General features: G+C 49.4%; 1 protein-coding gene across 4 annotated transcripts in view; it reads right to left on the reverse strand.

The window, feature by feature from the left end:
* Nucleotides 1-3,341: 3,341 nt before the first annotated feature.
* The window catches only part of AUTS2 (activator of transcription and developmental regulator AUTS2), a 1,102,591-nt gene continuing 1,078,556 nt past the window's right edge, over nt 3,342-27,376 (reverse strand). For all 4 annotated transcript variants that reach the window (XM_079796033.1, XM_079796031.1, XM_079796032.1 and 1 more), the window contains exons 11-19: nt 24,990-25,085; nt 22,319-22,390; nt 21,132-21,161; nt 19,362-19,433; nt 15,722-15,863; nt 11,276-11,353; nt 10,311-10,394; nt 8,955-9,177; nt 3,342-6,441 (exon numbers count right to left, since the gene is read on the reverse strand). In XM_079796033.1, the coding sequence (XP_079652159.1) occupies nt 5,193-6,441; nt 8,955-9,177; nt 10,311-10,394; nt 11,276-11,353; nt 15,722-15,863; nt 19,362-19,433; nt 21,132-21,161; nt 22,319-22,390; nt 24,990-25,085 (2,046 nt within the window). In that variant the 3' untranslated portion in view covers nt 3,342-5,192. The remainder of the gene's footprint in view (nt 6,442-8,954; nt 9,178-10,310; nt 10,395-11,275; nt 11,354-15,721; nt 15,864-19,361; nt 19,434-21,131; nt 21,162-22,318; nt 22,391-24,989; nt 25,086-27,376) is intronic.

Here is a 27,376-nt window from a genome sequence, read left to right on the forward strand (position 1 = left end):
GCAGTCAGGGGAAGCTTCCTGGGGGTGAAGGTCGTTGAGGCAAGCCTGCTCGCAGGATGACAAAGAGAAAAGAAAGCAGAGGGAACCAGGACCCAGAGGTGTGTGAGTGCCCAGTGTGTGCTGGCAAAGGCAGGTGATGAGGTCTCTGGGCACCGCAGGTGCAGGCGGCACAGTGTGAAGGGGGGTCAGGGAGGGACCAGGTGAGAGGACAGGGAGATGTCGTGGGACAAGAGCAGACACCAGCGGGATCTTCCGCCCAGGTGAGCCTCACCCCCTTTAAAGTCTGGGGCTTTCTTCTGTGACACTGTTTTCAAACTAGGGATTGAGACCCATGATTTTCAAAGACATCAAAGGAAGTAGTGGGTGCAATCAGCATAAAAAAATGAATCAGAAGAGAATAGAATCTTAAAAATCCAGAGCCCCCTCATCTCGCTGGTATCAATGCACCGAACAAGGGTCTTGTTTCATCACATCTGTTTCAGGTGTGTGTGCAGATGTGTCCTGCATCAGGACACCCATGGGTTACAGTCAAGGTTGGACAACCAGGGCTCTGTTCACCCACCCAGCCCCAGTGGCTCTATCCGCCGGACACACACCCATTTGGGCCTCTAGAGGAGGACATGGGCCCTATGGAACCCGGACAGGAGAGGCTGAGGAGGTGGAGGACAGTTAAACCAGAGGTTTCCAAAGAGGGAGGGCTGAGCTGAAATGGGGCAGTTGGGGAGACTTTACGGAGATGCTTGAGTGTGACCTTGCAGGGCGGCTCAGGTTCTGACGCCAGGGCTGCTGGGAAGAGGGAAGAGACCCCTCAAGCAAAGGCAGGTACGAAGTTGCCAAAAAGCACTGGGAATGAATGAATGGTCAGGGTGTGAGAAGGCAAGTAAGATTTTAAGAAGCAGCCTGAGGCTCAACGGAGATACAGAGTCCAAACAGCTTGGAGAGGCCTCAGATATCCAGTGACAAATCCAGTTAGAGCTGAGGAAGCCGAGGCCTGTCTGCCCAGCACCTGCCTGGGATAGGGACACAGCGCTGCTCCGGGCCAGCCAGACCCAACCACCGGCTGGGAGGCTGAACTCCAGCTGGCCCGTCAGGCCCCAAGAACCTTTCCTGGCAGGATAGTAGGTCAGACCCAGACTGACAATACTTCAGGTGCCGCAGAGGGACCCTGCCTAACCCCCCTCCCCACACCAGGTGAGAAACTGAGCCCCCGAGTTAGAAACCCTGGAAGCACCAACCCCACTCCTTTTGGTTCTACCAAATGTCAGCAAATGATTGTCAAGAATTTTCCTGACACTGTGATTGCGACCAAGTTTGCAAAAATAAATAAGGAAATACATAGTTCCTTTGTCTTTTGTGGGGGTGGTTCTCTATCCAGCCTGCAATTTTCATTGGCTCCGCACCCATGTGTCTCCGCGCTTACGACCTGCCTGTTTTCAGGTCTTGTTAGGCTCTGATGGTCTCGTTTCACACACTAAGAAACAGCTCCGGGGAGGTTCTGCATTTTGCTCAAGGTCACCGAGCGGAAGGCCCCAGGGTGGCTGCGGGCTCCTGCCTGCTGCTCCAAGGTCTATCGGGCGTCCAGCAGTTCAGATGTGATACAAAAACTCACCTTGTGTTTGTGGTGGCGCCAAAGGAAGCCCAGCCATGTCGCAGTGCGGATTTGTGTTGGATGGCCTAATTTTCTATCTGATAAGTCGCCCTATTCTATCGAAAGGGTTCTTCCATGTCTAGGAAACTGCTCAGAAATTCATAGGGAAAAAAATGATGGCACACTTTGAAGAAGAGCTTGTGTAAAAGCCCAAGTCACTGTTGCTGTCCTCTTTCCTTCAACTGGCTGAATTTTTCAGTACGGACAGAGAGGTGTGCGAGCCACACTGCATGGCTAATTGCACCGCAAGATTCGTACACTTCTTTCCAGGCTACATACGTATGGATAACATCAACAGCCACATCTTATTTCCTCTCATCCACCTTGATTGAGGCAGAAAAAGGATAAACAGCAAATGCTGTTGCGAATACCCTTCCAAAATGGTAATTATTGCATCATTATGTCGCTATTCTACTTGTCATGTACCATTAGAAGGTAACAAGATCATTGTCAGTCAAAGGCTGTGGAGATAATTAGAGCATCTATAGGTTAGCAGGGAATCAGATTGGTGCTGGTGCCCATCAGTGCCGAGGAGCTGAACATAATTAGAGGGGAAATATGCAAAGGATGAGGCGAATCAAGCCCCCGGGATTAAATACCGTGACTGATTTGGAGAGCTGACTCTTCCTTGTCCTGACATTGCAGGTGGCGGCATGAAGGGAGGTGTACAACACCAGGCAGTGAGGTCTGCCAGAGACAGCGACCCAACAGTCACGGTGAGTGTCGGAAGGTCCGAGAATTGCCTGATTTGGGGAAACGGTGTTTATCAGGTTTTCCGATCCACTGGTTTTTCTTCAAGTTATTTTCTCTGGTCTGAGAGTCAGGTACTAACACATAAAAGGGAAACCGAGTGAAGTGGGCGTTACCCAAGCAGTCCCTGCTCTACCGGTCATCAACTTTCCAAGCTGGCAAGGCGATTGCCTCATCCAGATCCTTCCCCCACGTCCCACTCACCCCTGTGGAGCCGCAGGTGCCCAGGGCACCCTCCCACCAGGAGTCGCGGCTCCTGGATCCCACCCCCTTTCACTTCTAACACCCACTCAGCAGCCACCCATGTCCCGCTAACGTGGACGGCTTTCCTTGTTCTCCAGTCAGATACAAACATGCACTGGGTCTGTACATCCAAACAGAAGCCTCATCAGGCTGACACAGTAACATTTAATTTCTCCATCTTAGAAAAAAACATAAAACCAATTTGAGGATGAGGCAGAAGTCTGCAAACTGATGAGGGATGTGCCATGTCATTCAACAAGACACAGAAAAAAGTTGACAAGGGAAAAAATATCTACAAGGTCTCAGTCAACACCAGAGTCCCCAGGGTGAAATGCCAAGGGACAGGCACACAGACTGTGGCCAGAGGCCCGATATCCGGTTTGCCACCAATGCAGAGAAGCAAACGCTGAGCAGGCCTATTGCTAACCTGGCCTACACAGGCTCACCTTCAATCCAGAAGTACCTTCCCCAATGCAGTCTTTTGCTTAGAATATAAAAAAATAAAATAAAAGGTTCTACAACTGACTGGAGCCCGCATGCCTACAGAAACTAGTGGTGGATGCCTAGGAGGGGCAGCCAGTGTGCGGGGCAGCCTCCGCTCTCACTCGGCTGGGCCCGGGGAGGGTCAGACCCAGGGCTTGCGAGCAGGGCTCCTCCCCGAGGCCGGACGGCCAGCTCACACAGACAAGCAGCTGAAAGCTTCGTTCACATTTTTTAATAACATGGCACAGTTTACATTACACAAGAAGGCTCCGCCGCTGAGAACATGCTGAAGTCAGTCGCTTCACTTTTCTGTTCACATAGGGTCTAGAAAGGACTTTATTACATACAGGAGAAACAGCAAAAGGGCCGTATAGAACAATCTCTTTACAATACTGAAGCTACCACTACAGTTCCAGTGTACATATTCCTTGGATTCTTTTTCCTTTTTAGTTGTTGTCTTAAAAAAAAAAAAAAAAAGCCAAAAAGAAAAACCACTGCACAACATCTGGAGTTCACAAAATTCTGAAGCTCACAACTAAACCTTCAGTTTACTACTAAAATAGATCTCTCTGCTTATTAGAAACAATGGTCTGTAGTTAACTTTTTTTTCTCCAAAAACAGGATAACAACGTCAGATAGCACTTTAATATACTAGAAGACCAATGGAACTAATTTTATTTCGTACATATATTTTACAGTCCAGTAGACAAGATATATTGTATTTCTCTGCTAGTAAAGTCATATTCTCTCCAAATATGTAGACAAGAGGCTTAATGTATTATAAAAGTATTATGAAGAGACATTAAGATGCAAACTTAAAAACACACGCACACACAAGACTTTGCCTCAGCCACCTTCCACCCTCGGTACCGCTCTGTGGCTCCGCAGGGCCGCTCCCAGACTTTATCACCGACTGGAATACAGGGAGTCACGTTAGGACATGTGCCCCTTTGATCTGTTGGTTATTGAATAGTGAAAACATATCCATCATCTGAGAAAACTCAAAGCTTTCTTTCAGGATCTGTTTGGGTGTGACTGAATCTCATTACAAAACGAGGAAGTGTGTACGGGTAGGAAATAGGACACACTAAAAAACGCATGGTTCCCCCATGAGGTATGTGTGAAATCACATGACTGATGGTGACGAGATGCTGGCAACCTGTTTGTGTCCCCTGATTTTGGCATCTGACCACTCCTGGCCTCCCCGCACTGGCTGCTCACGGCCTCGGACCTCTCTGGGGCCGCACTCTGGCCCAGCAGCCCACAAGCAGGAACTTTAGAGCCAAAATTTCAGCCTGGGGTCCAATTTGCAAAAGAGGATGTTTCTCCATTTGAAAAAATAAGCAAGGAAAACAGAGTCCTATCACATAAGCGCTTGTTCAGGGAAAATATGACCTTAAGTATGTTGTAAATGGGTCTGAAAAGGCTCCTTTGAGTTGGGCGGGCTTTTGTGAAAAGCCTGAACATTCATTGCATAGTTGAAGGGTTTAGCTGTCTCTAACAATACAGGGGAACACAGCCTCGCAGGCCGTGTTCACTGAGATTAAGTTTGCAAAGAGCACATTTTAAGAAGTATTAATGTATTATGTTACTTAATCTTTACCTATTTACATTTGTACAAAGTAAAGCTTTCATCTTACCCTTTTGCATATATGAACCCTTAGCTCATGAAGCAATCTCTTTTTTACACAACTATGTACAAGGCCTTCCCTCCTCATCTGAAAGAGCTTGCACGGTGGATCGTGCGGACTGCGGTCTGTTTTCTCCCCAATGAACACATCCGTGTGTGTTGTCGTCTTCACTGTTTTGGTTCAAATCAAAAAGTTTTATATGAGAAACCAAAAGGGTTGGACACATGAGAACATATGACTTGGCTAAAATATCTGAAAAATTTCAACATATAATGTACAAAAACATTTCAAAATCTGCACTGAGTCTATACATTGTTTACAGGGAGAGCTGGGGCTCCTGCCCCCCAAGTCCGTCAGGGACGCAGGCGCCTGCTGGCTCCCTCCGCTCCGAGTCTGGCGCTGTTGGTGAGCCTCCTCTCCCGTGGCCTGTTCTCTGCTTATCGCGCTTCGATATCCTTCAGAGTGTGGGAAGGCGGCCTCTCCCTCATCTCTGCCGACAGAGGAGTAGTCCTTCTGGGGGAGACTGGGCGGCCCCCCAGCGTGGAGATGAGTGGGGGCGGCGCGCTCAGCGCGGCGGTGGGAGGGGTCTTGTTGAGGAGTCCGTTCTGGTGCCCCGCGGTGGGGCTGATTCGGGGGTAGTGCATGCTGGGGAGCCCCGGCGTGAGGAGGCTGGGGTGCGGCAGGTGTCCGTCCAGCGAGGCGGGGTGCACGGGGTGCAGCCGCGAGTGCTCGTAGTCCTCCCGGAGCATGTGCAGGCGCTCCCGCTCGTCCAGGTGCGCGCCCCGCTCGTGCTCCCGCCGCGGGTCCACCGACAGCGGGTGGTGGTGGTGGTGGTGATGGTGGTTGTAATCGTGGGGCTCCCTGTCTCTGAAGGAGCGGTCAGCTTCGTACAGCCGGGGGGTCGAGAGACGGTGGAGGGGGTCGTTCCTCAGCAGGAAGTCTCTGCCCAGCGGGTCTCTCCGGTGAATGTCAAGTTCTCGGTAGGGATCCCTCAGAGGGTCCCGAATGGGGTCCCAGTGGAAAGAAGGGTACGGGAACCGCTCTCCGCCCGGGATGGGGCTGATGCCCATGAAGGGCGTCATCATGCGAGTCCTGTCCAGGCTGCCGATGCTGTTCATGGGGTGAATGCCCGTCACCCCCACCGCCATGGGCATGGAGGCCAGGGGCCCCGGGTGCACGCTGGACGAGGAGTGGGGAGGCGGCGGCTCCGAGGACCGGTGGGTCTGCGCGGCCTCCGCGGGGAGGTCGTGGTCTTCCTTGCGCTCCTCCTTCACCTTGACCTCTGAGCTCTTCTTGGGGTTCTCGTAGGCCGGCTCGCTCTTGCGCTGCTCAGCCTCGCGGCTCGAGGTGCTGTTGGGCCTGGCGCCCTCCACGGCAGGGGTCCGCGCGTAGGGCGACGGCACCCGGGCCAGCTGCTTGGCCTCTTCGCCCATGGCTCGCCCCTCGTGGCTGTGGCCGTCCTTCTCGGGCAGGTGGCCCTCCTTCGCCTTGTGCTCCTCCGCGGTCAGGTCCTTGCGGGACTCCGAGTGGTCCCTCTCCCTCTCTTTGGATTTGTCTTTCTCCCGAGCCTCAGTGTTCAAATGACCCCTGATCTGTTCAGCGGAGCCACGGGTGTGTCCCAGGGTGCTCACCGGGAGGACAGGTGCTGGTGAAGGGTGGCTGGAGTGTCTCTTCTCCACACTTTCCCTGCGGGAGGAGAGGGAGACAGGAAGCAAGTGAAATGGGCTTGCCGGCTGGCCGGGGCTGCCAATGACATGGTGCGAAAAGGGTGGCTTGGGGCTGGTTCCCACCGTCACCGTGGCAAAGCCAGCCACCTGATCTTACCTCATTGCAGAGGAAGCTCAATGGGCGTGAATGCTAGGGGTGAGGGCGAGTGGGGAGTCTCCAGGGAAAATCATTCTCTGTGTGTAAGAGTCAGGGGCCTCATCAAGACCACAGAGGAAGAGCTTTCAGAAAGCCAGGTGGCCTGTGGATGAGTGACGGGCCACACTGCCCACTGGGTGGGACTCTCAGGACCAGCCGGGGTTGAGAACCAAGTTTTGAGAGCCTAAAGGCAAATATGACCTTTCGTCACTTTGTCACACAGAGCCAGTAGGAGGAAGAGTTTAACGTGACAACTACGGGCATTTCTGTCTCCTGACAGCTGGCTTCAGAGTGAAAAACGTAGACAGAGCAGTCTCCGAGCTGTGGTATGTGAGGGGGTTGAAAGGAAACTACGATTTCAGGACTGTGGGGCTGCTAAAGGACGTTTGCATTAGGAAAGACAAGAAAGCCAACATCTGATGAGAAGATGGAGAACGCCAGTAGGACAAGCAGGTCCACAGACACAAAACCTCCTGGGGGAATACAGGACAATTTTAAAAGCATCTATGAATGAAAATGTGAAAGAATTCTAGAGGCCTGTCTTGGGTGGGGACTTGAGAATACTGGGCAGAGGATGCAAAGCAATAGAACGACAATGAGGTAAAACTTGAAGAGGGAAGACAGAGTCTGGCAAGACTTAGGGGCCGCCCCAGACAGACACGGGGAGCATGAGGGGACAAGCAGGATGCCACGCTGGCTCAGCCTGGCAGGGCTCAGAAGGTGAGTGGCTGCAGTGGGAATTAAGGTTTTCCTTAAAATTTTGTTTCTAGCGCACGTGCAAAGGCTCAGAAGAGCATCTTTGAAAGGTAAGATTGAAGGAGAGTGTGTTTTATTAGGTTTCCTGACTTTAATCCAAGACAGCGGTCGCCAACCTTTCGGACCTCACCGACCACCGGCTGGCAACTGCTGATCCAAGAGCCCATTTGACTCCATCAAGTAAAATGGGAAAGGTTTGCTGCCACATCTGTTCTCTCTCCTGACAGCCTGTCTACGGAGACCTCCTGGTCTGGGCACGTCCACTCCAGGGGTGCCTCACCGGGGCCGTTTACAGCTCAGCGCTGCCTGTTACAAATGGTGCTCCCGTTGGCCAAGAGGTTTTATCCCACTGCCTCGAAGGAAAATGTATAAGAAAGAACTCAGTTATTAGCATGATGGGCTATGATGAATATCTACTAGTCTGTCACATTTAGAGCCGGCAAAGTTGAACTGTTTTACATTTACTTATTTTTTAAAAAATATATCTTATTGATTTTTTACAGAGAGGAAGGGAGAGGGATAGAGAGTTAGAAACATCGATGAGAGACAAACATCGATCAGCTGCCTCCTGCACACCCCCTACTGGGTATATGCCTGCAACCAAGGTACATGCCTTGAATGGAATCGAACCTGGGACCCTTGAGTCTGCAGGCCGACACTCTAGCCACTGAGCCAAACCGGTTAGGGCAAAGTTGAACTGATTTAAATCACTAGGATACACACACATACAGTTAAAGAAAAATGAAAGATTTGAACAATATTTGAGTCTTAAGTACCAAAAGGAAACTGTTATTAGATATTTTCTGTCAAGGGTATCTTGTGTATTCCTTCCTTATTTAGTTGGTTCAAAATGGAAATAGCCTGAGGGGGGGGGGAAAGGGACACACTGTCAAGAATGCTTATGACATTCTTCAGAGAAAAAAATAGCGTTTTCCTCTTTACGGCCAATTCTTTTTTAGGCCTGGGTTACCAAGTACAGAGATAAAAATGGTTAGTAAAAATTATCCACCGGCAAAACAAACCCAAACCAATAATACTGCTTGTTGATGTTCCTCTAAATATAGGTTAGCAAACTTTTATTAGTCATCTGTGAGAGCTAAGGAGTTGAGTTTGAACAAAATTTCAGAAAAATATGATGAGGCAATGCAAATATGACTTTCTTAAAGGAAAAAAAACAAAAAGAGAGAGGAAAAAAGAGAGACCTATGCATGGTTTAATGGACTGCACACACGGGAAAGCAAACATGGTGTGGATGCATGCTGTGTGTGTCTGTCCAGAGCGCCACCTTGCTCTTGTGTGAGGGAGAGCTATGTTTGGACACATTAGTGCTCACAGGCACGGGGAGGGTCTGCATGTGTAACTGCTCTGAGTGGGGACTCCCGCTCTGCTAGGGTTCTATTCTACCACAATGCACCGTGGGGTGGGGGTGGGGGGGCGCTCTGGGGTGCCACGGCCCGGCTGTGTGAAGAGCTGAGGTTACGGGGGCAGCTGAAGCACAAGGCTGGGCGGGGAGGTGGGTGGCTGGTACTTGGCACAGAGCGGGCTACCCCAGCGGGATGGAGAGCGGTTTCTTTCCGTACCTTTCTTTGTCATCTTTACTAACAGATGAGTCTCGTTTATCTACATCTCTATCTCTGTCATGAGCTGCAGCGGACGCGCCACGCTCCAGCTCCCCTGGCTTCAGCCAGGGCGGAGGGGTCGGGAACGACGGAGGCGTTCGGTGCAGCCGGTTCCAGGGCTCGTGAGGGTTGCTAAAGTTCTGCACACTGGGGCCATCCTTGTGGCCGAACATTGAGTTGGGTGCTGAAATGGTGAAGTGGAGAACAAAAAGGTTTAAGAGAAATTATATAATCTGCTGTAATGAAGGTACTTACCAAAAAACTTTTAACAGCATTCAGAGTTAAAATGAATACATATTATTGGGAGCTGGAAAAGGAAAGGAGATTAACAGATTCATTAGAGGAACTTGTCCTATGCTGGAGAGGCAGCTCACAGCTTTTCTTTCTTTCTTTTTTAAAACCAAAGGCAAAGTCGGGTGAGGGGGCGGACGGAAAAGGGCAGGGACCACGCAGATGTCGAGATGACCTAGTTAAACATATCCATGCATGCACAAGTCCCAGCATGCAGAGGGTACAGTGCGATAGGGTGACTTAACGGAGAACACTCAATTCAGAGTAGAATTCAGGGTCATCCACTATCGACTGGAACCCTGCTAATGTGACTGCTCCTCTTCCCACAACTTGAGCAAAGGGGTGTTACAGAGACAAGAGAGCTACACACACACAGGTCTCCACGCTGGACGGGGTGGTGATGGCTGCTTGCGCTGCGTTCTATGTCTCTGTACCCGGAGACCGTGACGTATGGATGGCGTGAAAGAAAGCAGGTGAGTGCATGCTATCCAGTGGCTACGTGATGTCTAGCAGGTGCTGCGACTCCCTTCCTGTGTGAGACAGACTTTCTGGCCGTAGAAAACTGGCCGACCCTCCCAGATTATGGAGCAAGAAATGTTTCCAGGTCTTCACTCCCGAGCCCGCTGTTGTTTTCCTGCTGTTCTTCATCGAGCTTTTTCAAGCCCACCAATGCCAAAGGCAAGATGAGGTTTGTTTTCCCCTCTAGTGGCTGAAGTCGGGGGTAGCAGAGATGGAATGTGGATGAAACTATGAATTTAAGCAAACTTTTTGGAGTTCAAGTAAGTACATCATCTTTCCTGACCCTCCGTGACATATATTAGCAGTGGGTTATCCTTAAAAAGTTGGTTTTGATGTAAATGCACACGTATGCCTAACTCCATTGTCAAGACCTGATTTTGCAATGAAAAAACCTCAATTTACTTCCCAAGGGCTTAATTTCTTTTTATCTGGAAAGGTCTCGAGCCGTAGACAGATTTGAGGAGATAAACAGTCCAAGACAGAGTTTAAGAAGTTAGAGGTACTCACTAACTGAAGGGTTTCCAAGTCCCCCGAAGGCATTGCCACCAACTGCTGCCAGGCCGGTGAACGTGGACGGCCGGTTGAAAGGCTCTGCAGACAAGAGTGGGGAGGAGGACAGGCTGCGTGAGCACGTCGGAGCCTCTGGGAGCCGCGCCTCCGCACTCAGACCTGCTCTGTCCCTCTTCTGCCAGGTCATGCGAAGGTTCCCATCGCACCCGACGTAGGCACCGTTAGCACAGTGTTCACACAGGCTGCGTGCGTTCTGCCCGTTTCTCTTGCGGGGGCAGTGGGAGGGGGAGTGGGGAACGTTCCTCAAGCCACATGTTCTAAGATGCCTCCTGCTGCCTCCCCCGCCCTGCACCGGCCCGGGGGCCTGCGCTATAGGCTCTAACGGAACAGAGGTGAGATGACATCTTAAAATAAATCGAGGATGAAATCCTGAAGGCTGACACATGACAGCCCTGTTGTCAGGCATACCACAGCCTGCCCCTGCTTGCACACTTGCAGAAAATATCAAATCCAGGCCACGGACACGGCGTGCATCTTTGCTAGGAAGAGACACATGACTACGGCGTGAAATGTGAGGTGATGAAGGCATAATGGGTAAGTGACTCATCAAAGCCTCATCTGGTCTTTCCTTCCAGCGCCAGGAGGTGCCTGTCTGTAGACAAGGGTGAGTTCACCACCTCCTCCAAGGGCAGCACGGGCTGCTGTAAATGTGACTCCCCGAGGGCCCCCGGCTGGCCTCCAGCCAGAGCACGGGGCTGCTCCCCGAAGGGTGTGCCGTCAGAGGTGCTGACCTCTGGAGGCGCACGGCACCTACTCAGACTTCCCCAAGTCACCGTCCCCTCCCTGAGGAGCGAGCAAGGCGGCCAGGATCCCGGCCAGCCTGCCAGGAAGTGCGGCAGGGCCGCAGTCAGGAGGTTTTTCTGAAACACACGCCTCACTTCCCGTCACTGTGGGCAACTCACCTAGGTGAGCAGCAGGGTTGAGGAAGTTGCTGTGATGAGGAGGTGGCCCAAAAGGGGTCCCCGTGGGGTGTGCAGCACCTGTGGAGTCAAACACAGCGGATCAGACCCCCCAGGCTTCTGCAGTGCAGCTGGCTCCTAGTGGCCTGCCGACCCCAAGAGGGAACATGGGAAGGAAGGACAGGCTAGGGCCACCCAGGCAACACCAGGGAAGAAGACAGACACGGACGGACAGTATTAGGATCATCAGAAAACACCGCTGGGGACGGGGGTTCTACAACCAAAAAGTCAGAGGAAATGCCGGGTTAAAAAATGCCAGGATAGGCTCTTCACTGAAGGCAGGAGAGCCACACTATGCCCACGGCTCACCGCCTCTCCAAGAGGGGACTCTGGCCGTGACGGGAGCCCGTCTTCCACTCTGAGAAACGCTGGTGTGGAGACTGCACGTCCCAGCGCCTGGCTCAGGAGCGGCCATATGGAGCTGCATGTCTGGGCCCCCGGACTCTCTTCTCCTGAGAATGTCCCAGGGGGCCCAGCCCCCACTGGACAAGTGGACGCCCGGCCCTAAGAAACGGCTGCGCTCCTCTAGGTCCTGGGAGACGGGTCCTCCCTGTCGCTCAGTCTGCAGTGCCGGGTCCGCCAGTTTACTCCCAGGTTCTGGACGCTAATAATCTCTGTGTGTTGTTTTTTGTTAATACTCACCTGAGGACATTTTCCCATGGATTTTTAGAGAGAGTGGGAGAGGGAGAGACACACAGAGAAACATCGACATGAGAGAGATACATTGGTGGGTTGCCTCCTGCTCCCACCCTGACCGGGGCTAGGGGTTGAGCCTGCAACTGAGGTACATGTCCTTGACTAGAATCGGACCTGGGACCCTGCCGTCCACAGGTTGGCACTCTTTCCACTGAGCCAAACCGGCCAGGGCGCACACTAATCTAATCTAATCTAATAATAGACAAATATGCAAATTGACCGCACCTTTGCTACGCCCAAGCCACACCCACCAGCCAAGCCACGCCCACCAACCAATCAGGACGAATATGCAAATTATCTCAACAAAGATGGCGGCTAATTTGCATATTGCAACAGCGTAGAAAGAAGCCAAGAGCTGCAGAAGGGAGCAAAGCTGCAGAGAAGCAAGCAAGCCGGGGGGGGGGGGGGGGGGAGAAGGGAGGAGCGGAGGCGGGGCCGGGGGGAGAAGGGAGGAGCGGAGGCAGGGCAGGGGGAGAAGGGAGGAGCGGAGGCGGGGCCGGGAGGAGAAGGGAGGAGCGGAGGCGGGGCCGGGGGAGAAGGGAAGAGCGGAGGCGGGGCCGGGGGAGAAGGGAAAAGCAGGTGGGCTGGCAGAGAAGGCGGGCCGGGGGAGAAGGGAGGAGTGGAGGCGGGGCCAGGGGAGAAGGAAGGTGAGCCGGCTGGCGAAGAAGTTAGAAAAGCAGGGGGGCTGGCGGAGAACGGGGGGGGGGGGGGGGGGCGGGGAGACAAGGGAGGAGAGCAGGCAGTGGGGGGTAGAGTGCAGCAGGAAACCCTATTGCAGGATTTTTCCTGCAACGGGAACGCTAGTAATCTTATAACTGGCTCTCCTTGTCTGCCCACCAGGGAACTCAGGCCTAACTTTGTGGTTTTTCCTTTATCCATATTTCTGCCTCTACTTTATAATTTGCCTCACACACTATGTACTTAAGACGCCTTAAATCCTTTTCTTGAAGGGAGCTGGGGAAGGAAAGAGGGACAGGGTGCGCACATGTGAATCAGGGAAGGACAGTATCCCGTGAGCTCGGGGCCCACACTGGCCGATGGCTGTACGGGGGGGGAGAGGGGGGGTGCTGAGGAGGCAGGCTCGGCTCTGGCCAGGGTCATCTAGAGGCCCCTTTAGTTTATTCCAGGCACCAGTGCCCAAGGGTAGGACAAAAGGGGCTGAATTAACAAGTGTGCGCAAATTCTACATACCGGTTACAAGTTTCACCAAATAACCATTTGGGGCAGAATCCAGTATCGCTGGCACCACAAAAGATTACCTCCCAGAAGGGAAGTACAAACAGGGCCTAATGAACTCACTAACAACTATTCTAGAATCCCTTGCACTTGGACTAAATTCCCATGAACAAGTATAAGTTGCTGCGGAAACACAGATTAAAATGGAGGGTCGTCCTGTCCCAAAACCCTATTGACTCGGTTTATGTTCCGGATCCTTGTTACCCAGCCTGCAAGGGTCCGGGGGGTGGGGAGCCCCCCCAGCACAGAGGCCCATGTCCAGTGTCCCAGAATTAGAAGGCACCCGAGCAGTTCTCTGCTCAAGCCCTAGACGGTGACTTGCTCTCCACCCAGAAAGGGCAGAAATGATACCCCGTCTCCACAGAGCGGGTGCAGCCCAGCACACTCGTTACTAGAGGTGCAGCTAAGTAAACACCTGGCTGAACGCTGTGTGTGCAAGCTCATTACTGCTTCTGGGAAGACGGGAGCTTCGCCGGGCCCGGGCCCCAGGGTGCCTTGCAGTCCCCAAGTTATTGAAGCAAAAGAAGCCCATTCATCTGCGTGGCCCGGACGGAAGCCAGGGAGAAATCTATTTCTCTCCCCAAATTGCTCTTAACGTGGCCCTGTCTCAGAGCCTAGATGCCATGGTAACAAGGCCTTCAAATACGTCCCTAGACAGAACTGACAGAGGAAAACCTGAGACCTTCGCAAATTCCATCTGCCCTCCAGGGCGATTCACTGGTTTGGCAACAAAGCCCATTAAAACGATTTCCCGCAGTGTGGGTGTTTCATCTCGAACGGAAGAGCTTTAGGTCCACCAAAAGCAAGTCCTGGATAAAAGCCTGGGGAGGCGGCAGGCAGGGTGGATGTGCCACTTGTTCCCTGAGGATGGGAAGCAGGGAGCCCCTCGGAGACTTATGTCCAGAAGAGTACTTCTACCCAGCACGGCGGGTATTGGATGATGGAGCTGGTCACTACAGGGAGCCTCGTGGCATTGCTTACTATCTTATCAAGTGGGGACCCGGACCAGGCGCCTGCACTGAGGACAGCTTTAGAAAAGACCGAATAAGGAACCTTTTGCGACAGAGGCTGTGCTCATCCACCCAATCCTCCCACCAGCCACGGCCTTTCGTTTGCATGGACCTGGCGCATAAGTGGGTGGCCACCTGAGCAGTGACCCTCAGCAGCCCCCAGCCGTGCGCACTCTCAGACATTAACGAGCATATCTCCTGGGTGTTTCATACGGTCCCCTACATTTCCTGCATCATTACAACCAACTGATCCACCCTCCCTTCACAGGCCCTACTGCCAGCCACTAGCGTAACTACAGGGACCCTTGAACAATGTGGGAGTTAGGGGCGCCAACCCCCTGCACAGTAGAAAACCTGCATATAACTTTTGACTCCCCCGAAACTTAACTAATAGCCTACTGTTGACCAGATGCCTTACTCCAGTGGTTCTCAACCTTTCTAATGCCGCGACCCTTTAATACAGTTCCTCATGTTGTGGTGACCCCCAACCATAAAATTATTTTCGTTGCTACTTCATAACTGTAATTTTGCTACTGTTGTGAATTGTAATGTAAATATCTGTGTTTTCCAATGGTCTTAGGCGACCCTGCTAGCGGTTCTCAATCTGTGGGTCGTGAGATAACTGTAATTTTGCTACTGTTAATGAATCGTAATGTAAATATTGGAAAACACATATTTACATGATTCATTAACAGTAGCAAAATTACAGTTATGAAGTAGCGACAAAAATAATTTTATGGTTGGAGGTCACCACAACATGAGGAACTGTATTAAAGGGTCGCAGCATTAGAAAGGTTGAGAACCACTGCCTTACTCATAAAAATTCGAGTAACACATATTTTCTATGTTGTATTATATGCCATATTCTTACAACAAAGTAAGTTAGAGAAAAGAAAATATTAAGGAAATCATAAGGAAGAGAAATACATTAGCAGTGCTGTGTGTATTCAGTGAAAAAACCCACACATATGTGGACCCACATGGTTCAAACTGTGCTGTTCAAGACTCAGCTGTATTTCTTTATCTTCAGACCCTCAAACACAGCATGACTGAGCATCGTGGTGCAAAGCGACTGAGCTCTGTGGGCAACAATGAGGGCAACCGCATCCTTATGAAAGTGCTGGGCCGATTCTTTCCCATTTGCCCTTGCAAGCGTTCTGATCTTTCTTCAGTAGCATTTGATGTGCTTGTGAGTTATACTGGCTTAATATAGAAGCAAATAACAAGCCAAAGCAATGTGAGTGCCTGAAGGGAAAGATGATGCTTGTTTCCTTCTTTAAGGAAAAAGGATGTATCAGTGAAGGAGGCCATTTCCCTCGCTGCGCTGAGTGGCCTCACGGCTGGCATGGACTGCTTTGTAGGGAGTGACTGAGCGGTGGTCCAGAGTGCACACACACAGCTACCCGAGAACAACTTGTCTGGGTGCCCCGGGCCCCTCGGAACTCACCTGCGGCAGAGAACAAGGTCGAAGGCCGTGCCAGGTCGTGGGGGTGGTGGATGGCTCCGAAGAGACTGGGGCCTGGAGGACGGCTCAGGAACTCGGGTTTCAGTCCGAAGTCCAGTTTATGTGGGTCTGACTGCATTTGTTTCTACAGCAGCAAAGGGGGGAGATAACAGATGATGTCCCCAGAGGATTGGCAGGGAAGAAAGACATTAATGAGGGGCTGAGACCGAGAGACTCAGCGCACTTGGGCTCTGAGCCCCCGTCAGGTTTGCGTTTACGAATGCCGTGAGGACCCAGCAACCCGCACACTGTTTAACCCTCGATGCCAGAATAGCAGCGCAGCCAAGAGAGGGCAGCAGGGCTGGCTACTGGGCAGCACCTGTCTCTCAAATCAGAAGCTCAAGTGGCAATAAAATCATATCTTTATTTACTCAAACCACCACCCTCCGAAGTCGCTTATGATTCCAAGTAAAGGCCCATTTTAGCAAGTTTTTAAATGAGCATTTTAAAGCTCATTTTATTAGGAATTCTGCACGAATATTCTTCCATGTAAATTAATTGTTTAATGACTCTTTACCATACTCTAATAGATCACAGTACATTAGGAACTGAAAGTTATGAAGAGATATTTGCATGCCTACAAGCTAATTTTCAAGTGATCATTGTTACACACTTAAAACACACACAAACAAACCACACAAATAAAGTAGGAATATTAATTTAACTAATAGGGGTCTTTTCTTTGCCTATTAACCCCAATTACTTGAGAAGAGATCAGTCCAGGCCAGAAAACCACTAGGAACCTCTCGTTGTGAAGTCCTTGCCATCAACGGCAATCGCTCTACTTCCTCTTATTTATACATCTGCCCTCAAGCTCACCTGTCAGCTCGCCTTCCCCCAGGGCGGCAGGGATTGGCGCCCAATCTGCTTCCTGAGTCCTTAACCCACCATCTTTTTTTAATGGGCAAATGCCAATTTTATTTTTATACCATAGCAATATATATGTCAAGATGAAACTTGAAATTATCATTTAAAATTATTCAAAATAGCAGTATTATTACTTTTTTTCAATTATGGTTACATTCAATATTATTTTGTGTTAGTTTCAGTGTACAGCATGGTGGTTAGACAATCACATACTTTACAAGGTGTCCCCCTGATATTTCCAGTACCCACCTGCCACCACCCATAGTTACTAGATACTATTGACTGTATTTCCCACCAGGCAGCACTCAAACATGATCATTTCGAAGCTGCCCCGCCTTCTCGACTCTCAATAGCCCTCTCTCTGAATCAGCCTCGAACCCCCTCGGACAAGCACCAAGCCCTTCCCCACTCCCCCGGGCCGGGGGGCCGAAGCTCCGGGGCCTCCCTGCCCTGGTCACCTCCTCCCTGCTCTCCAGTTCCCCGTCCTTCACGGCCCTGAGCTGCCTCTGACGCCACGCCTCCCATCGCCACGCCTCCCATCTCGCAGACACATCTGACACTCTCAGCCCACGGGGTTCCACTCCTCCACCAACTCCCTCCTGTTCTGCTATAAACAAACCCTGTCCCGCTGTACAAGTCAACACGTGTGAGACTCAGAGACACGTCGCTGTTCCTCACTGCTGCAGGTCGCCGGCCCACGCATCCATCACACCTGTTTAGGATGAAGCCTACCTGAGCCCGGGAGCTGGAAGCCAGCCCCCTGGCAGCAGGCAGCACCTCACCATTCTTTAGGCGCCCTGATCCTCGCCACTGAACTCTAAGCAACAGGAACCGGGGCAGGGGAGTGCCCTGGGCGCCGGGCACAGTAGGGAGCCCGCAGGCGGTAGGCTCTCTCAATAAATATTTGGTGAGTGACTAAAAGAATGAGTAAACGAACGTTAAAGAAAAAGGGGGGCAATGTAATTTCTGCTCAAATCTACAGGGAATACTGTCGTGGAAGTCCTGCTATAAAGTAATAGCCAACCCCCTAGACGAAGCTTCTAATTCACTATAAATCTATAAAAACCTTTTGAATGGCTCCTTTAATTTGGTTGCCAAATTATTTAGTGCTAATACTGCACGGTACACAGCACAGTTCCATTAACCACAAGGCAGGTCCATGAAGCAAAATGGCGCTTGGGGATTACAGAGCGTTTGCCGGAGAGGGAAGACGAACAGCCAGCTCGGGTAGAAGAGGCCTTCCTAATTGAATTGGGGTAATGAAGGTTTTCGTCCCCGGGGGCACTTCCATGGAAAGGGAGTTGCTAAAAGGGCACACACAGCACCCTTCACCTCTTACAGGAGGACATGTCTTCACCTACCGCACCAACCACATCACCCAGAACAGAAAGTGAGTCGAGCTAAGTGTCAACATCTAGTTAGCTCTTCAAGGTGCCCCCGTTACAAACGCAGCCGAACCACAAGGCTTCTCATTAAACCTCCCCAACAATGAAGGGAAAGCGAGCAGAGCTCCCTGATAGGATGTTATGAGAAAGAGCAGGTATTTGGCACCAAAGCAAATATCTGAGTGGCTTTCAAACTTTTAAAGGTTGGTTTTTAAAAAGTCATGTAACCATTAAACAAAAAACATGAAAAAAAAACACAACCATTTCTGTGGTCACTTGCTCGCCCTCCATGTTATTGCCTTCTTTTCTTATTCTCATAATGGCTCCCAAATGCTGTTGGGACTAAAAGCTTATTATTGAAAAGCTGGGTTCACTGAAGCTTGTTGGAGTGACTGGGGGAATTTCCCCCCCACTTTTCCAGGCGCAGTTACACAGAATGTAAAATCTAAGTCGTCAGTTACTCTGCTCCCTACCCCAACCAGCGACATCATAGCTGGTCACCTGCAGAAGTCTGACCGCTTCCCTACTTTGTCCTAAAGGCCTGGTAAAGCATGCTATGTGTTCACCTGTGTGATGGGAACAGATGAAAAGGAAAGTCTCCCATGGACAGGGGAAGACTGGCCAGTGGTTCTGACAAGTACTGATTGGGTTCTAACCTTCGGCACCGGTCATCAGGAGGGCCAGGGCAGACCAAATACTGCCTCTACAGGAGTCATTTTGAATCTGTGCCTGGCTAATGCCAGTTCCGAAGTGTCATGTAGGGCTTAAATTCCTCGGTCATTTCCCTAAAGCTCTAACATGAAGAGGACACACCCTTCTTACAGGGAAGAAACCTTTTTTACAGGTCTTCCCGCCGGCTCCACTCCCCCTGGGACTCTCTCAGGGTCTGCGATAATAAACCTGTCCCATTGGAGGCACCTGGTCTATGGATTTTCCCTAAAATTATTAATTATTCTGGGATCTCATCTATGTTTAAACTCTTTAGATTGATAAGATGACAAAAATTCTTTTTTTTAAAAGGAAAAAATCATCAGGGAGTTGTCAGTTTGCCTCTGTTTTGTCCTTTTGCTGGTGGTTTCCCCAATGAATAGTAAGATTCCAAGCCACGTTTTAACAGAGACTGGATCCTGCCTGCCAGGGGTCTTCAGAATCTGTTCACATGCTCCCATGTGGGGAGATCACACGCGGTGGGGAGATCACACGCGGTGGGAGATCACACGCGGTGGGAGATCACACGCGGTGGGGAGATCACACGCGGTGGGGAGATCACACGCGGTGGGGAGATCACTCCCGAGCCCGGGGCCCCTACCGGGCTGGGGAAGTGGACTGACCTTGACTTTCTGTTGGTGGTGGTAGATCTGCCAGGCGATGTGCACGTGCATCGCACACCACTTCCCTGGTTTCTGCAAGAGAAACAGCGACGTGGTCAGGAGACCTTTCAGAGAAAACCGCCTTCATTTCCCCAAAGCTTTCAGCAGATTTGGGCTACGGAGGCTTTTTCACGAGACAACAGTGCTTTTTACCCCAGTGCCTCTGCCTGCGGCTCCCCAGTGCCCAGGCCAAGGGCCCCCGTCAGCGCCCTCCCCTCCCATGGGGCCCGAGCTGGTGGCTCCTCAGAACACCGCACTTGGTGAGGACCTCCCATCACCCAGGACAGGATGGCAAACGCCTGAGGCCCCCTCTGTGCCTCTGCTCCCTTCCTGTCCGGTGCCAGCTGGCAGACCTGGGAGAGGGGGCGCCCTGCTTAACAAACGGGGCCGTACTAATGCAAATCGGCCGTTCTGAGAGCTCATTGGTGAGTGCCTGGGAATCAGTTCAAAACAAGAGAGGGCCCAGGCCCCGGGTAACCTCCGCCAGCACGGGCTCTCCTGAACCCCTAAAGCAAGACAAAGGAGGTCCCCACAGTTTACTGAAGCCCAGTTCTTATGGGTGCTTCGCTGAGAGGCACTGCCCTTCTAAGTCAAACAAGGAGAGAAGGACGAGCACTCAGTTCTTCCTACTCTCTAGGCCTCTTCACGGTCACTTCCCGTCCTGCTCGATGAGCGGGGAGCGGCTGTGGTGTGCCGTCTTCCCACCTGGAGGCAGGGAACATCTCTCCCCACCATTTGTAGTCTTGCTACGTAATCTACCCAGGAGCCCCAAATGTGTGCTCACTAACTATGGGATGGGCGAGGATCAACAATGCCCATCCCCACGCTGGCAAAGGACAGCCACTTCCAGTGTCGACAGGAAGGAGCGGGTTCTAAAACATATACTTAAATCCAAGTCTGGGTCAGTGTTCTTCTTTTATAATGAAATTATGGGTCATCACCTAAGTGATGGCACAACCCTTTTCTCCCCTTTCTGAGGAATTGAATCTGATTTTACACACCAGAAACAGATTAAGTATGGCAGGGAATCTTCTAGCTATCCATCTTCCAGCCAACCATCTATCTTCGCTCCCGCCCCAACCAACCAAGTCCGTCAGCATCATCCGGGGTCATCTGCTGGCCACGCTCCAGCCCTCTGAAGACATTAGCGTGCCAAGGCTCATGGTCACCCTTCTCTGCACCGGAGAAGTAGGCCGAACGGCTGTGACACGTCGACACCACTTGCTGCAGAACGAGGCAGCCCAGCCAAGACAAACAGCCCCAGACTTTCTAGGTGCAAGACGGACAGCGGGACTTGGGGAAATCCTACTTCCAGCCTGTGGCTCAATTCTTCCCCTCAAGTTCCCCCTAGCCCAGTGGTCGGCAACCTGCGGCTCGTGAGCCGCGGTTTGCTGCTCTGTTGACTGAGTTTGCCGACCACTGCACTAGCCTAACCTTTCACCAGAACTGCTAACAAGAGCATCGGACTCCAGTGGATTTATCTGTTAGCTTCACCTCAATAGCCTGGCTTCCTCCAACACTAAAGCAAAACTGTTCGGGCCATTTGCCATCATACCAGCTGAGAAACCCAACCCAACCCAACCCAACCCAACCCAACCCAACCAACAGAAAGGTCCCTGCAATGCTCCATTCCCGAGCTCCTGGGGCTTGTTTCCTCAAAGTGGATTTGTGATTTAACCCACGGGGAGTCACACAGAGGCTGCGAAAACAGTTCCAGAAGAAGCTCCTTACCCTTAACATAGGTCTGAAAGGATCTGTCAACTGTGAAGAGAAAATGACAACTTGGTTACATGCCTGTCACTCAAACAATTGCTCTAATTAACAAATTTGTAGTGCTTCATTAGGAGGGGAAATTAAAATGTTAGAATTTTACTTTTAAATGAAGCCCTTTTGGAGGATAATTAACCCATTTTCACACCATCAAGAGTGCCAACTGTCCCCTCCCCCACGTCACAAGCCCTGGTGGCTGCGCTGACAAGCCCCCTGAACAAGTTCAATCAAGAGCGGTCTGCCCTCGGGCAACAGAATCTGCTCACATTACACATCTGAGGAGTTTCACTACCTCATGCAGCCCCTCCAAACCACGCGGCCTGGGTCCGAGGGAGAAGGGCCATCAGACCGTGGACACGCACGGCTGGATGGGAACGGGCATCTGGGGAGCGTGTCCTTCCAGACACGGAGCAGAACTAGGCTACCTCGACCAACGCCCTTAATTCGATGGCTGCACAGTACTAAGAGGTATTAGACATTGTAAAGAAGTTCACTAAACATCATAAACATACTTACATAGTTGAGTCATTTTAAACTTCTACCTAACTCTGGTCACCAATTTCTGACTGCCCTTACCCAGGGAAAAAGACAATATTGTAAAAGGTCGTCATTTTGCACATGTACTACAAAGATGAGTGTAAACAACAATCAATGAACAAGGTTATATATAACTTAAAATTCTTTTTTGAGAGTACGTAGAGGCAGACACTGTGAATAAGTAACACAACCACAGCAAAATGGATATTTTATGTTAGTGCAGAGCCAGAACTTCCTGACAACAGGGGGAAAAAAATGCTCAGTGCTTTTCAATTCAAAACATTTTACAGTTATTTCTTTTGTGTAAGAGAAATGTAAGGACAGATGAGCTGAATGCTACCTACACGAGCTAGAAGTATGGGATCCCTGACCTCAGACTGTAAGCCATTCCTCTGTCCCCAAGTCGGCACGCCCTGTCCGGTGGCCACAGGCGAGAAGAGACTTTATTTTCGAAGAGTAACTGGCATTTTCTTCCACAAACTAGAAGGAACAGCTCAAAGAGCAGCCCACTGGGATGAGCTAAAGAAGGAGCGAGCACTGGGCTGGCTGTCCCACTCAAACAACCCGCTTCCCACTCTGTTACCTGGGATCAAGCCCGACTTTGTACGTACCCTCGGGTCCTTTTGAAGTAGAGTGTGCGGGACTGTCCCAGGTCGAGCAGCAACATCGATAGGGTTGGATGTCTACAAATTAATCAGACCACAACTGAGGGAGCATACAATGTGTATCACGAAATTCTTTTACTCAAAATTACAGGAGTCAAACGCCATTGTTTATGTTCAGTGCTGTGTTGCACAGTTTCAGGTGCACGGCGTGGTGGTTAGACAATCATACACTTCACAGAGTGTCCCCCCCTGATACTTCCAGCACGCACCTGGCGCCATACGTAGTTATTGCAATGTTACTGACTCGATTCCCTAAGCTGCACTTGACGTCCCCGGGACTGTTCTGGAACTGCCAATTTGTACTTCTCAATCCCTTCTCCTTCCTTTTCACCCAGCCCCCAATTTTGCTTCATTCTGGAACACACGAGTTTACAGTTTCCTTTTCCTCAGCGATCACACATGCGCCCACCAGGACCCACGCCCTATGTTCTCCAGGCGCCCCGGGCAGAGACTGCCTCTCCCCAGCAATGGCATCTGAAGCCAGAGGCCAGCTTGCTGCAATGAAGAGCACAGGACCAAAAAGAGGATCAAGACATGGAAGCGCTGCCCCGGAACCCGGCCACTCGCAGCCCCGTCATCGCTTTATCACCAAACAGACGTTCCGAGGACGGCTTAAGTGAGCATCATCCTAATTTGCTCTATCAGGTGCTTCTCATCAGAATAACTGGAAGTGTTGTACAGACATTAAGCGAACTCCCTAAATTTTAACTGGCAGACAATAACAAGGAATTATGCTCCGTAATTACTCATTAGCCGTGGTGGAAATGGGACAAGAGAACCTAATTTAGGGACCACACAGATTTACATTCAATGATTTCTAAAGTAATTCTGCTTCATCTTTCCTATTCCCACACCCTTCTTAGGTCTCATGAACAACACTAACCCTATGTGTAGGCTTTTGCCCTTTAAATTAACAATAGCAACAAAAAGCCTACTTTGGGCACAAGCAGCCACTACTTCCTAATGGGTAAAGGACTCAGAAGATTTTTCACCAGGTATTTTATTCAAGAAATCACAACCTCTAAGAGGAATCCCTTCACACCAGGAAGTAACTTAGGGGGGGTAGGGGGAAAAGCTCAGGTTTAGGCACAAAACTTGCCTACAAAGAGAAGGAAAAAAAAAAAGAAAGAAAAGCAATCAGCTGCTGTACAACCAACAATTAAGCTGGAGTTGTTAACAGCCTGATTTGCATACATATGAAGAACTCACTAATGAACTGCAATCTACATATTCAATCAGCAAGATGGCCTGGAAAGGCCTATTTCAACACCAGGAGAGACACTTTCTTGCCCAGATGTAGTTTTCTGTGTGATTGGATAATTGTGAGTGAGGGAAATAGTCTAATTTATTAAATGACCTACCAGTCTGTTTGGGGATGTGCGAGAGATTTGTGAAAACCTAGAGGGGACAGAGCAGGGTCCGGGGGAGGAGTCATGAGCAGATGGGGGAAGGGGTTTAAAAATCACCATTATTTTACCCCAAGCTAGAAGATGTCTAACACAGCCGCCGTGAAAGCCTGTGTATATATAACCTGGCTTATAAACTGTAACCCTGTGCAGGTGAATGTGGTTTCTAAGGTGTAGCCATCCACCCTAATGCTTTTTAATTTCTTTTCCTGTTTCTAGTATTAAGGCAGCATGCTTTTGGAAATGTAATATGTGCTCATCCTGGGAGACTCTGGCCCAAAATAGGCGTTTTGTCTAAGAAATGAGATGGAAAATAACAAGAAAACCACAGTCACACACAGTCAAATTTCCTACTTTAAAATCTGAGACGGGTTCCTAGCATGAGAAGTACATTGTAGTTTTTTTGTGTCTTTTTTTTTTTTTATATGAAAGTAAAGTAGGGGCTGTAGCAGATTTAAAATCATAAAAGGGTCAAATTTCCGGGAATTACTCCTCAGCCTTGACCCTCAGAGGTAACTGTGGCACAAGTTCAGTAGCATATCCCTGATGAGGTAGGAAAGGATGTGGTTATTGTAAAGAGTGAAAGGTTAATTTCACATTAGGATGTCAGCGATGACAGCGCCTTGACTTTGGCAAGTGTCTGGTGCAGGGGAGGGGCGGTGCAGGGAGGGGCGGTGCAGGGGACAGGGTGGAAGTGAGGGCGGGAGGACTGAGGGGCGGAGGGAAAGGTGGTGCTGCTCTTCAGTTGGCAGACGGATGGGGCTGAGGGGAAACGAGGGAGGATAAAAATCCAGAGTTAAAAAGATGTAATTTTATTCTAGAACCTTTTCCTTCCCTTTTGTTAAAATCGATAAAGGCTCAGCTTTGCATCTTTGCTAATAAAACATACCCCAAGGACAACTTTGTGCACATACATCTGACATTTGATAGAATTCTGACCAGAAGCTTATGTCCACAATTTTGGTGGGAAAATACACATATATTCTGATATTTTTAAAGAGCACAGGAAATCCTAGCTCAACTGAGATGACATGGGTAGTACAAATTGAAAATTGAATTTGGCTAAAGTTTAAAACTACATGGACTAGAAAAAAATATCCCCACTCCGACCCCAGAGAAGTTACAGGCGAGAGATCGTAGAACCCACCGCGTGCTTGGCCTGAGGCTCCACTTACAAGCATGCATGTGCGTTTCCACTGAGAGGTGCTTACCTTCGGCTGAAATGCTCCTTGAAGTGAACCGAAAGGGCCAGTGGGTGGAATCATAGGGGGGATGCCCGACACCGCAGGAGGGTAGGAATGGAAGAGCTGTGGCCAAAGACGGAGAGGGGAAAAGCTGTTAGCAGGAGGCGAATGATGCGCTCCAAGTCCCTTCCCACAGAAAGACAGCAACATTAGCCAGCCAAGCAATCTCAGTTTGATGCTATTAGTCAAGAAGCCACGATGAAATGATCACACAGATGTGCCACGAATGCTTAACTCAAAAACTTAAAAGTAGTTCAGAATCAATCAGACAACAAATGATGTCCCAGATGAGGACATCATTAGAAAGGGAGCTTTTCTAATTATTAATTGTTAAATCGATACAAGTCCTAAACGGTTGGAGGTTTGAATGCATATAAAAAACAGGAGGGGGTGCTGAGCCAAATAAGATGCCCAGAAAATTACAAGTTAATTAGAAAAAGAAAAAGAGAAGAAGAAGAAAAAAAAAGGGGGGGAAGAAAAAGAAGCAAGTCTTTATGAGTTCCAGGATTTTATACCATTAAAACTCAATTAGTTCTTTTAGATTTTTAATAGTTTGAGGAAATGAGAAAATATTCACAATCCTTGCTTCATTAGGTTGTTCTAGAAGTGGCAGCTCCAGAGGACAATGTAATTGTCTCATCTGAAATGCTGACAAATATTTGTGGGAGGATCAAATAAAAGGACTCAAAATAGACCTTCAGTGGAGCCGCCCACTCTGCCACAAGATGGACAGGTTCACTGGAGGCTCCCAGTCAGTGAAGGGAGAAGAATGATTCTGAATTAAGGATATAAATTTTCTTGAATTAATAGTTTATAGACAGCACAGTGGAGGAAAGAGATACATGGCAATAGTGAAGACAATGCAAACACATCTTTTCCTCTAAAAACTCTGAGATTCTATTGCTCTGGTTCCTACTTTGATCCAACCACCATGCAGATATTTAAGTAGCATCCCACCTATATGGTTGTGTGTGTGTGTGTGTGTGTGTGTGTGTGTATGAATATATATAAACAGTAATAATTCAAGCTTTCCTAATAGCGCACTTAGGTTAGCTATTTCTAGGTAACGCCTGAAATCCACATTTTAGAATCCTGTTTTCAGAGCACGTTCTCGTTCTTTATTTCATTTTCTCCATTCAATGATGCAGCAAAGTTTTCCAGACTAATTGATATTGAACTACATACACTTAAACAGTGATTGCAAGCCAAGTGCCCTCATTTAAAACTACTTTTAAGTCTAAAATTGTGTTTTAGATACTTGAGTGCATTGCATCTTAATTCCCCTTATAACGTCCGAATCCCCAAAGCAGGGGAGACTAAGCATTTCACATATTACCCACGATAACTAGTAATATGAAATAACTCCCACAGTACACTGCATGAAGCAGAGTAATTAAATACATGCCACACTAAAACACACCCAACTTTCTTTACTCTGCCTCCAGGTGGGTGTTTTTACTTTAATGTTGTCAATAAAAAATGGTGCTTTCACCATTTTCCTTTCGCCTGATTCCATTACTGATGCTCTTAGAATATAGCTACCTATCCCCCCTTGACTAAAAATCTTAAGTATGTAAGCAATAAAATGTAAACCTTCCAAAAATCCAGGTTCCCAGGCTCACTCTCCATCTTCAATCTAGAACTCTCTGAGGAGTATGCATCCAGAAAGGCAAGCCACCTGTTGATGCCCTAAACTTTCTCTAAGATGGTTTTGTTAGCTGGGGCTTAATTCAAATCAGCAAGATATAGACAAAGGGCAGAGATCTGATGATTGTTAAGATGGGGTCCCAAGAGCTCAAACATGCTTTCCACATCCCTTTCTGAAGAGGCCTTCCTCATGTTATTTCTGAATGTCTTAAGACTGGTTCTTCATTGTTTTCCGGTATTTTCTAGTCTTGACTTCTCAGATACACCCAGGACTATTACAGTGTCGAATTATCTGGTTTTAAGCATGAATGAATCCACAGCCTTGGCTGACCTATTAAGTTGCACTTCTATTCAAATGATAACACTATTCAAAAATCAAAGCAAGAACAGTTGAGGATGGTGAATAAACATGGCTACAAGCACAATTATTAATCCTCCTTCCTCCTGGTTTCATTTGAAAAATACAAATAAGCCACTGAGCAAAGAAACTTGCACAATTTCAGGTAAAAATGATGCAGTATTCACTCCACAATCAAAATATCATGGTAAGATCTTTGTATAAAGAGAAGGCCTTGTCTTACCAGTAACTGGACATAAAACGGAGGCTGGTACCACTGTAAGGTCCGGACCAGACTCTTAAAATTGTGTGAAACAAGTATACTTTTTAATAAAGAAGAATGAGCTTAAAGAGAAAACAACCATCCATT

This window comes from Cnephaeus nilssonii, assembly GCF_951640355.1.
Source record: "Cnephaeus nilssonii genome assembly, chromosome: 2".
In the NCBI taxonomy this organism is placed as follows: domain Eukaryota; kingdom Metazoa; phylum Chordata; class Mammalia; order Chiroptera; family Vespertilionidae; genus Cnephaeus; species Cnephaeus nilssonii.